The 12162-nt window shown below is 37.9% G+C and overlaps 1 protein-coding gene across 2 annotated transcripts in view; it reads left to right on the top strand.

The window, feature by feature from the left end:
* LOC126187683 (pyruvate dehydrogenase phosphatase regulatory subunit, mitochondrial) overlaps positions 1 to 11854 on the top strand; it is a 97684-nt gene extending 85830 nt beyond the window's left edge. For both annotated transcript variants that reach the window (XM_049928918.1, XM_049928919.1), the window contains exon 15: positions 11507 to 11854. In XM_049928918.1, the coding sequence (XP_049784875.1) occupies positions 11507 to 11719 (213 nt within the window). In that variant the 3' untranslated portion in view covers positions 11720 to 11854. The remainder of the gene's footprint in view (positions 1 to 11506) is intronic.
* The last annotated feature ends 308 nt before the right edge of the window (positions 11855 to 12162 follow it).

Raw genomic sequence — 12162 nt, 5'->3', positions numbered from 1 at the left:
AACCAAAATTCAGAGTAGGAAATGTGTTGTTATGCCTCTCTTGCCATGTAGTTGTCTTTCTATTATTTTAAAGTATTGTGCCTCCTATTAAGCAGAAAGTCACACATTTGCAAACCATCTCTCACACAGTTTGCTTTGTGTACTTGTGTGTGCAAATTTCTGAGTAATGACAGAGACACAGTACTCTACAACCACAACAAAACTATAGGGCAATAGAAACTTACCAACACAAACACAGTCATCACATGCAGTAATAATGTAAACACCCAAAGCTCTTAAAAATGGGAATAGACCCCTGAAACGCATCATATTAAGTGTGAAAAAAACATAAGTGGTGCAGTATGTTGTCATTTAAATAATTAAAGGCAAATATTGAACTTTTCAAACATTCTTTTAAAAAGAAAGATCCAACAGTATCAACTCAGTTTAATTCTTGCACCACTGCAAATCTGAGTAATACAGATATTAGGAAGTGAGCCGCAAAACTACCATTCAGTATCGTTGACATCCATCTGTTGTAGAATCTTAGAAAATAATCTTGAGTTCAAATGTAATGAGGTGTCTTGGAGAAACTGACCTCCTCTCTGCCAACCAGCATGGAGTCTGTAAACAACATCTTGCAAAACCCAAATTGCACTTTTTTATATCCATGAATCAAGCAAATACACACAGGGCTTCTTGACTTCTAAAAAATTTGACTTTGTACCACACCAACACTTATTAATGAAAGTACAATCATAGGGAGTATCAAGCAAAATTTGTGACTGTATTGAGGATTTCTTGATAGGGTGGGATGCAGCATGTTAACTTGGATGGATAGTCATTGACAGATGTAGGAACTTCAGGAATGCTCCTGGGAACTGTGTTGGGATGCTCCTCTAATGTTCTATATGAAATTAATAGCAACTTCATACTTTTTGCAGATGATACAGTTAGCTTTAGTTAAGTATTAACCAAAAAATATAGAGAAATGTATAACTATGCACTTCACAAAATGCAAAACCATAGTTTCCTACAAATACAATATCAGTGTGTTGCAGCTGGAATTGGTCAGTTCATTCAAATACATACAGAGGTGGACAAAAATAGGGGAACATGTGAGAAACACATGCTTGAACATAAATGCAGATGCTAGCCAAGTCTGCAGACTGCATTTGACCATGAACGGCACTTGTGTAATGTTCTCAACATGTTGCATGTGTCAATCATGGTCAAAAAAGAGTTCTGTGTAGCTATGTGTCCTCTATGTCAGAGCTAAGTGAATTTGAGCATGGGCAAATTGTTGGTGTTCGTATGGTGGGTGTTTTCATAACTGAGGGAGCTGAAGTGTTTTACGTTTCAACAGGTACCATATCAAGGATTTCTACCACATACAAAGAAAGGGGGGAACATAATCCCTAAGTCATAACATGGATGAATGTGGGTGGGTGTGTTTTGGGATCATTACAGACGATCACTGAAAAAGATTGTAAATAAACAGAAGAGGGCAAAGGCTGCAAAAGTCATTATAGAATTGAATGTCGCACTCGTCAATTGTGTCAGCATCAAAACAACATGAAACAAGCTGCGTAAGGTGGGAATCGCAGGGCAAGTTAGAATTCCAAAACCACACGTTGGTAATGCAAATTACTGTGTCAGGAAAACATGGTGTTGAAGCCTAAAAGCTGGACTATGGAGCAATGGAAGAAAGTCTTTCATTTGAACGAGTCTTGTTTCAGACTTTTCCAACTTCTGGAGCTGGCAGCCCAGGAGTGAAATATAGTGGGTGTTTAGTGATGATTTGGGCAGCCATATTGTAGTATTTGTGGTGTGCAGTTAGGACTGCAGTATTTTACAAATCATGAGCAAGACTACAACAAAACCAATTACTTATTATTAGTGTAACATGAGGTTTCATTTGATCACTGCCTCTCCTGGCTAAAGATAGTTATCCTGTTAAAGAAATCTCCACCTAGGAACGTGTACCAATGTTGTCTGTCATGCAGTGTAAATGGCACTAAATTTTTTCACAAGTGTGATCTCACACAATTTAGCGAACTATTATTCAAGATGGAAACACTTTTCCTTAAACAAAATGAACTATTTTTACACAGAATACCACATGCGCACAACGCTAATGTATTCCCTCCTGTCAAAAAATATTTCCTAAAAGTTCTTACAAAATAATCAGGGTTCATACATTATCAGAGAGCAATTTCGTCACATAAAATGCTGTTCGGACTATATTTAAAGATTATTCATAATCTAAGTTGAATTTATGATTTCTGAGATGGTTCTGGGCCACCAATACACAATTATTATTGCGAAAATTGGCCATCAAGATTCATGTGCCCTTAGTAGTTTGATTTAAAACTGCCGCTGCAATATTTCACTAAGAAGGTGGCTAACATAAGACAATCATTTATCGAAATGCATTAACATTTAAAAGTATTTCTCCATGTTAATCACTCATTATTCAGAATTTTACCAATAATCCGTGCTGTAGATCAATAGCGCTAGAGTGGGCATCATGTAACTTGGCGGGTGAGGACTGGACGCGCAGTAGCATGGAAATCACGTGACCTGCCGACCAATAGGAGTCAGTCAGCCGTAGTGAGCATCTGACTTAATGTTGTTCTGTGCGGAGCAAGTTTACAGCTGGTTTTAGCATTGTGTGCGGTGGTTTTTCAGAAGTTACTGCAAGGCATTGTAGTAATATGAATGGTGACAGCAAATCTCACCCAGTATTACACAGGCAGGCTGGAGAAATAATATTTCGTGTGTATGAGTTCTATAGATGGGAGCTGGAAGCGGCAGCCACAGCTGACAAAAAAGCGTTGCCCAGTGTTGCCAAGTGCCAAGAACGAACAGCTGAGGTGTGTTGTATTGGTTTGAGAACTGTGGAATGGATTGCCAGTGAAGCCAAAACATCTACTGAAGAGAACGAATCACCTATTTTTAAATCACCTGGTAAGTTGCTGAAATCGAAAGAAATTTGTTAGTGAGCTTGACGATTTCAGCAAGAATGTGTTACGACGTGCAAAATATTCAACATGTATAGCCAAGGTGAATATCCTACGGCTGATAAATTATGTTCCTACATGAAACAGGCCAAACGTTTCAAAGGCAGAAATACTATCATGCTGAGAATATTAAGGGAGATGGGCTTTAAATACAGAAAGAACAATGACAGAAGAAAACTGCTCTTAGAGAGAAGTGACACTGTAGTAGCAAGAACTGCGTTCTTGAGAGAAATGCATGAGATAAAACAAGCCAGAAAATCATGCATTTATTAGCTCAATGAAACATATGTTCACCAGAACCATTCAAGACCAATGTGCTGGAAAACAAGTGATGATGTTGATGTCCTGAAGGTTCCTGTGGGAAAAGGGAGACACCTTATTGTGCTTCACGCTGGTTCTGCAGACAGGCTTCATACCAGAGAGTAAATTAATATTTAAAGCATGGAAGATGAAGGCATCAGATGACTATGACTCTGAAATGACCTATGCTGTCTTCAAATGGTGGTTTGTGCAACAGCTACTTCCATACATGGCAGAGAATTCTGGTATTGTCATGGACAACGCAAATGTGCACTCTGTACAGGTGAATAAGGCTCCTACTTCAAATACCAGGAAGGATGAAATAATTTCATGGTTACTGTCTAATGGAATTCCTCACACAGTGTCACAGATCAGGGCAGAGTTACTCATGCTCGTAAACGCATACAAGACTAAATACTGCACTTACGAGATAGATGAACTGGCAAGACAGCATGATCACCGAGTAATCAGGTGACCTCCATATCACTGCCACTACAATCCTATTGAGCTGGTATGGACGCAAGTTAAAGCCCACATCTCAGAAAGAAACAGCACCTTCTGAACTGTTGACGTGGAAAGACTCATACATGAAGCAGTGGACAACGTAAACATATCTGCATGGGCAAACTGCGTCAGACATTCGGAAACACTCCAGGAAGAAGATTTTAAAAAGGAAATCGACAGAGACTCTGTGACGGAGCTTTTCATAGTTAATCTTCACGATTAGGATTCGTCTTTATCAGATAGCGAAGATGAAGACAGATTTTTTTGGGATACCTGTGACAGTATTGCAATGCTGTGGTAAGCATTTAAACATATATCATAAGCCTACATTATGTAACTTGAGTCTAGGTTTGCCTGGCCAGTAAAGTAATTATAAAAAGATATTAGTTTCTTATGCAGTTTCGATGTGGGCTTTGTTTAAAGCTTGTCTTCAGTGATTAAACTCATCGATGTTCTTATTGAATTATCTATCAAAATTTGTAAAATTTTGATTGTATTTATGCTAGTCGAACTGCTGTCTTCATTTTTGGAAAAGTAATTGTTCTTGCTTTCCCGAAAATTAGTCCCAACAAACAGCATGTGGAAACTTGCTTTATATTATGTATGACAATAACTATGTACAATAGACATAATATCAAATTATTTGTTGTAAGTGAGGTGTCTAGAAACAGAAAGTGCCTTTGATTTTTTTTAATAACGATTTTTAATACGACAGACTCTTTTTATATTTTCTGAAATATGATTCTTTCAGCTATGTACTGAATAGATGCTCTACATGTAGACTGCTCAGGCGTTTGCTTAGGTCATTTAAAAAAACTGGCATGTAAAAATTTCACGTTTGAATATTTCCCCTGCAATCCAAATAAATAATTTTGACTACAGATGCCAAGCCATCACAGGGTGAACGTATTCTCTGGGTTCGAAAGGGAGACAGAAATACTCCTTTATGTGCTGTGATTTTTTCCAGTACTCACACGCATTGCAAAACATTTTATGTGTATTATAAAAATCGTTTGAGTATCAGTAGGTATACATTTTTTCGCGAGGTTTCTTCTACTTTTCAAATTTTATTTTTCAAACAGCACAAGAAGATTGTATTTTCTGAGTTAGAATAGGGAAGATAAATACATGCACAGCAGTTTTTCAAATTACTCAACATGGTATTCTTGTGTTGATCGACAGACACAATAAACAATGCAAGTCTGTCTATTATTGTTACCAATGTTCGTAGCTTTCTTATTTTTACACATTTTATACAACTCCATATTTTAAAGGCAGACGATTCGATGACAATGCCTTTTTCACAAAAACGTATAGGCCTAGATATTATTGCGTTTGTCACCTTTCCTGAATGCACGCGTACTTCAATGTGTGGTGGCCAGTAGCTGACAGTCGAATGGAGCGGTAACGTATAGTGTGGCTACACTGCCGCTGCTGGCAGCTGGCTCCCCCCACTCCACTGCGCAGAATTCCCCCACCACCCACAAAGATACGTGATGCCCGCTCTAATGGATGCGCTCCATTGTAGCTGAACAGAAAACTTAACATTTATATAGGACGACTATCATATTAAAATAAAAATTCAAACACACATATTGATCTCAATGACACAGAAACTGTACTTTTCAAACATTGCTTAACAACATAATACAGTCTTTTACTGATCTCAGTGCTACAAGACCTCAATCACATCCAATCATTAGAATAGTTCTAACAAGAATTATTCTAGAAGAATCATAGATAACAAAAGATGAAGATTTCCATTATCTTATGCGTATTGTCTTGAGATATAGGTTTCACAGAAAATTAAATATGTCACTGACAATTATTTAATACTGTTTTAGTATTGATGAAGTCCTTTTTTATTAAGATCATGAGAATGTTTGCTCAATTCCACGTACAATGCTGTCGTGAATATTGTTCTGAATAAAATATAGTCATGGATATTACATATTCCATGGGCCCTATGGTTACTTTCAAGGGCACTTTGTTACAAAGGATAATGTAACCATTTTGGCTGATCAGCTACATCCCAAGATACAATGTTTGTTCTCCAATGGTGATGCGGTGTTCCGAGATGAGAAGGCCCTTATTCACATACCTTGCATCAACCAGGACTGGTTTTGTGAGCACGAGGATTGATTATTGCATCTCCCCTGAGCATCAGAGTCACCAGATCTCAATATTATTGAGCATCTGTGGTCTATTTTGGAGAGAAGAATTTGTGACTGCTATCGATCTCCATTATTTTTACCTGAACTTGCCACTGTTTTGGAGGGAGAATGGTATAAGACTAAGTTGAAAACCATACAGGACCTTATTTATCCACACTGAGAAGATTGGAAGCTGTTTTGAATGTCCATGGTTTTCCTGCACCGTATGAGGTGCGATTTTAATGTTTCCTTGGTTTTTGTCCACCCCTGTCGGTGTGATAGTTTGTGTCAGTAAGAACTGGAATTATCACATAGGTCCCATCAAAGGTAAAGCAGATAGCAAAATTATTTCCTTGATAGGATACTGAAAAAATGCAGTTTGTTTACAAAGTAGACTGCTTACAAAATACTCATGTGACCCATCGTAGAACTCATGAGTGTGGAACCCAACCTGACTAACAGGGGATATTGATTGTTTACAAAGAAGGGCAATACAAATGGTCACAGGTTTGTTTGACTCATGGAAGAACATCACAGAAATGCAAAAAATCTGAACTGGCTGATGCATGAAAATGGAAGTCCATCATCCCACTATAGCCCAAAGTCCCAAGTGACTGGATAAAGCCTAGGTGACTCTATTATTTAAGAAGGGTAAAAGAACAGATCCACATAATTACAGATCAGTATCTATAACATCGGTTTGCTGCAGAATTCTCGAACACGTTCTGAGTCTGAGTGAAACAAATTTCCTTGAGATGAGTCCCTATTCATTAATGGTAGGTAAAATCAAGAAAGTAACCAAATTTAAGTATCTAGGATCTGTGATAAACTCGAAACTTGATTGTGATGAGGTAATTAAGATTCACTGTGAGATTGCCGAAGAAATGTTCCGAAAGCTATGAAATGTGCTGAAATACACAGACATGCTGCTCATCTGAGAATATGGGTGGTACAATGTTATATTATCCTTGTCCTGCTCTATGGAGTTGAAACTTGGTCAATTAAAGCAGCTTCTGTAAAGAGATTAGAAGCAACAGAAATGTGGTTCTTGCACTGATTACTAAAAATACCATGACTTGAGAAAGTGAACAATGCTGAAGCACTGCGTAGAGCCGGAGTGGATAGAGAACTAATGGGGACAATTAAAAGAAGAAACACAACTTACCTGGGGCACATTATGAGAGGAAAGAAATATGAACTTCTGCAATTAATTCTAGAAGGCAGAATAGAAGGAAAACACCCACCATGTAGAAGGAAGCAGTCACAGTCACGGAATATCAAGACATGGACTGGCATCAACAATCAACAACTTTGAAGAGCTGGTTCAAAAAGCAAGGAAACGCCGCCTGTGAGCAGCTGACGTATTACAAGTGTATGGCACCAAGAAGAAGAAGAGACAGAAAAGCCTCCTACTACAAATCAACAGGGATTTAAGAGAGTGTTGCTTGTGCAAAACTCAGCTTGCCATTTTCTCACTGATATCCTGTGAACCATGGATGAAGGGCGAGAGGCAGATTCCGTATTTCTAGATTTCCAGAAAGCATTTGACACAATGCCCTACTGTAGACTGTTGATGATGGTATGACTGAAGCATGGATTAGTTTCTGAGATATATGAGTGTCTGAAGACTTCTTAAGTAATAGAACCCAGCACATTGTCCTCAATGACGAGTGTTCAACAGAGACAAGGATATTGTGGGGAGTGCCACTGGCAAGATTGAAAGGATTGTTTTTATTCTCTATATACATAAATGACATGACAAACAGGTGAGTAGCAATCTGTGGCTGTTTGCTGATGACACTGTGGTGTATGGGAAGGTGTCGTCGTTGAGTGACTGTAAGAGGATACAAGGGAGTTAGTCAAAATTTCTGGATGGTGTGATGATGTAAGTTAATGCAGATGAGCAGGAAGGACAATGCTGAAATCAGCATTAGCAGTGTGCTTGCTGGACACTGTCATGCCGATAGGAGTAACTATGCGTAGCAATGTGAAATAGCATGGTCAACTTTGGTTTATTGTGAGAATTCTGGGAAGGTGGTGTTTATCTGTAAGATAGACCATGTGTAGAATGCTGGTGCAACCCACTCTTGAGTACTGCTTGGGTGTTTGGGACCCCCACCAGGTCATATTAAAGGAAGGCGCTGAAGCAGCAGAGAGGTGGGCTGCTAGATATGTTACCGGTTGGTTCAATCAAAATGTGAATATTATGGAGATGCTTTGTGAACTCAAATTGGAATTCCTGGAAGAAAGGTGATGTTCTTTTCATGAAACATTATTGAGAAAATTTAGAGAACCAGCACTATGGGACGATTCGGCTGCTATCAGCATACATTTAATGTAAGGATCATGAAATTAGATAAGGCCTTGTATGGAGTCATTTTTCCTCTCTCTATTTGTGAGTGGAACAGGAAAAGATATGTCTAGGGGTGCCCTCCGCTATGCACCATACACTGGCTTGTGTTGTATGTATGTATGTAGATGTAGATGTCCTTAAATATGTCTGCACCAACAGTTTTGTTAATTTACAACACAGCATTAGAATGAGGAAGCCTTGCACTTTGTCAGCACCTCACCTTCGTAACCAACGTCACTAATGCACACTAGCACATGGATCCCAGCACAGAAGTACAGGCTGAAACACTTACATGCCAGTGTCTTGGATTCATCACCATACTTACTCATTTTCTCCCTTGGAGAGTGTGACAGTGACACTGGCTATGGCATATGGCTAGTTGAATGAAGTCATTAAGATCTGTGACTGTTCTGGTGTAATACAAGAGAAACAAGTGGCTGGACCTAGATTCACCCACTACCTTTTTTAACTGCATACTCTTCAGTAACTTTACAAACATGACACTTCACTCAACATGTGATTATTACCCTAATCCTAGTGAACAATGGGCACTGACAATGACACATACTTTGTGTTAAAAATTTATTAACTCTTTATCAGTAATAATTCAGGCTATTTTTTGGTTTACACAAAGGTGATTTTTTTGTTCCATTATTGTTGTTGAATCTGAACTATGAGGACATAATCGTTGCCACAACACATTAAGATAAATACTATTTGCTAGATGTTCCACTGGTCCATAAACACACGTATTTTGTTGTGTGGCTCATTGGTCCTTAATATATTGTACCCCTGTTTCACTCACAAATGACAGTTTTGGAGAAATTGTAATCTTATTGCATCTCGGTAGAGCATTCAGCTGTTGAGCTCTTTACTTGAACTGCATGTTCCTGACGTTTTGTAACAAGTTTTGATGGGAGAAGTTGTTAGTCCAGTGTGCAGCACCCAGGCATTTTCAATAAATGACAAAGATGTCTGATGGCAAGTTTTTACAGTTGAGTTTACAGTTCACTACTAGGTTTTGTTCTTTCTTACTTTTTCTAGTTCAAAACAAATCATTAACAGTAGACCTGGACACATCACACCAGTGAAATCACTGACAGAATGTCTGAAATTGTGCTCTGCTACAGTAATATTATCCAGTGTTTGAATTTAGTGATTTCCCTTCGGTGACTAGCTCTGACTGTAACCATATATGCAATAGTGACACATTATTCTTGCCCACATTTACCTCCAAATGTGTAGCCTGACATCACACAGAGCACAGTTACCAAGATATCTGTAGAATTTTATCCATGTATTGTATAAAAGCAGCAGAGCCACATTTGCTGTAATTTATTCATATATGTTTCATGACTAATCTCATTTAAGATTATCTGATGTTATGATTAATCTACATCAAGGTCATACCATATTTTACAGACTATAAGGTACTACAGACTATACGTTCACCTTAATTTTTAAGCAATTTTTAAATAAAATAATATTTTAACATTTTTATCATTAGTTTGCAAAGCTAGACTAGAAAAAAATTCTTAGTTTATGAAACCGAACTGACCTTTAAAATCCCTGAAAATCATCATCTGAACTTTCTTCTTCTTCTTCTTCTTCTTCTTCTTCTTCTTCTTCTTCGTAATCATCATTGTCCTCTTGATATGTAAGATTGTCTTCACTGCCATTGAGAGCATTAATTTCTTGAAAGATTTAACAATAATGTCTTTTTCTCACTCTACACCATCACTATTTTATCCACTGACACACCTGTTTGATTGTAGGTAGTTTTAAAGCTCCCTTCACCGTGAATTCATATTGGGTTTCACCCATCATCCATTTCTTCCATTCCTCTCTCATATACACTTTAAATGATTTATTTATCAAGGCATCAAGAGGTTGCAGTTGTGAAGTAAGTCCTCCCAGAGTAACAGCAAGCTCTGTATTTCCCCGTCTCAATTTCGTTTCACAGAATATTGCAAATGGCCTCTAAACTGATCTAGCAAAAGAAGAGAACTTATTTTCAGTAAAGCACCTTTCCTTCTCTCCCACACTCAGTTACTCTATAACTTCATACCAGCCTTGTCCATCCAACCATTATCATGTATGTGAACAACAGCATCTGCTGGTATTTCAGGTTTTTGCACTGTTTTGCACTTGGAAATGATCACTGGAGGTTAAGTACTGTCAGCACAACATGAAAGACCAACAGTGTAGTGCATTTTTTCATGTCCACTTGCAGTTTTAGCACTTTACTTGGCACATCAAATGTCAAAGAAGTTATATCCATATTTGCTATTGGGCTTAGTTCCAAACTGCTTTTCTTTCAATGTTAAATAATAAAGTGATGGAATGGTAATATTTTCTCTTCATACTCTTGTGGTATTTTCTGAGATATTTTGGTTTTGGTGTATGCTAAGTCCATGACGCTTCATAAATCTGTAGCAACAACAAACTCCGCCCTTAATGTTTGTTAAGCTGCACTGTAATGCTAACTTACAAGTGTATATTTGAATCATTTTTGTATTAATTCCACTGTCATTTTGTCAGTGTCCTTGAATCCATTTCTTCTATTTTTGGCCATTTTGCATTCAGTCCTCTATTTGAACATGTATTTTTCATAATTTTTTTTCATTCCTTTTTTACTAGCCTGCCAATTGCAAATGCTATTTTCTGTTAGCAGAGTGCCAAAATGCCACTACGCTGCTCTGTTTCCTTGTTCTTCTGCATTTCAATTTATAACATGCATTGTATGAATACCTTTTATTTTTTCCGTTACGAAAGTAGCTACTAACAAAAATATTGTACTATTACTGATAACACAAACCACAGACTGCAATAAAACACATCATAAGCTAGATGTTCTGGGATTGTGATGGTGGGACAGGAGGGATACAAGTGTTAGCAAGCTTGTAAATCCCCACAACACATGTCCATCGCGTTGGTTAACAGGTGCTGCCAGTTGAATCCAATATTGCCAGATAGAGATATGTTTCCTGTGGCATTGAATATATGGCCATTTTTAGGTTTGGCAGAAATTTTAAATCAAACACTGGACATTTTTATATTAATTTCAAGTATAAGACGAACCTGAATTTTGGAGGCCATTTTCCTAAACAAAAGTACATCTTATAGTCTGTAAAATATGTTAATAAGATGAATGTGTAGTACAAAATATGATACAGGTAATGCACTTTTTGCAGGTATGCTTGGGCTTTGTACAGAATTTTGATGATGATGGCCAAGCACAACCTGTTACGCCGGATTATGTTATGTCGGGCCAATATGAAGTAGATATTGCTGGCATCCGCTACTCCGCAAAAGTGAATCTACATTCACCTAATCTGCCGACACAGTATCCAGACAAGGAGAGGAGTGCCTACAGAGCAACACGTGACATTGCTGTAACTGGGTAGATTCTCATTTGCTGGCACTGGTAAAATGTGTGTATAAATGTACCTGAGATGTTATATTTATTATTGCTATGATTGAACATTTTCAGTTCATTGTCTGTGGTACTGGATAAATCAGAATATTTTCTTTAGTGATCATTGTTTGGTAAATGCCTGTACATATTCCTTGTCACCTTAAATTAAGCACACCAGAAAAAAAAGTTAGTCACCCGCAGAAGACCTCACATTTATACCATGTAACGCCAATGTCTGGCATTGTTAATGGCCTCAGTTTAGCAAGGAAGGAAGCCCACAAGTTCATTTATATGCCATGTCCAGCCTGCAGAGCTACCAAATTGTGGGGATGATTGCTGCATACCACCCACTGTTCCAAATAATCCCAGACATTTTATATGGGCTTATTATTACGTGATTTAGCAGGCCAGTCAAGGTGCCGTACAGTGCTT

Source organism: Schistocerca cancellata, chromosome 5, assembly GCF_023864275.1.
Source record: "Schistocerca cancellata isolate TAMUIC-IGC-003103 chromosome 5, iqSchCanc2.1, whole genome shotgun sequence".
In the NCBI taxonomy this organism is placed as follows: Eukaryota; Metazoa; Arthropoda; class Insecta; order Orthoptera; family Acrididae; genus Schistocerca; species Schistocerca cancellata.
Note: the sequence above shows the minus strand (reverse complement) of the source record. Positions and strands in the feature narration are given on the sequence as shown.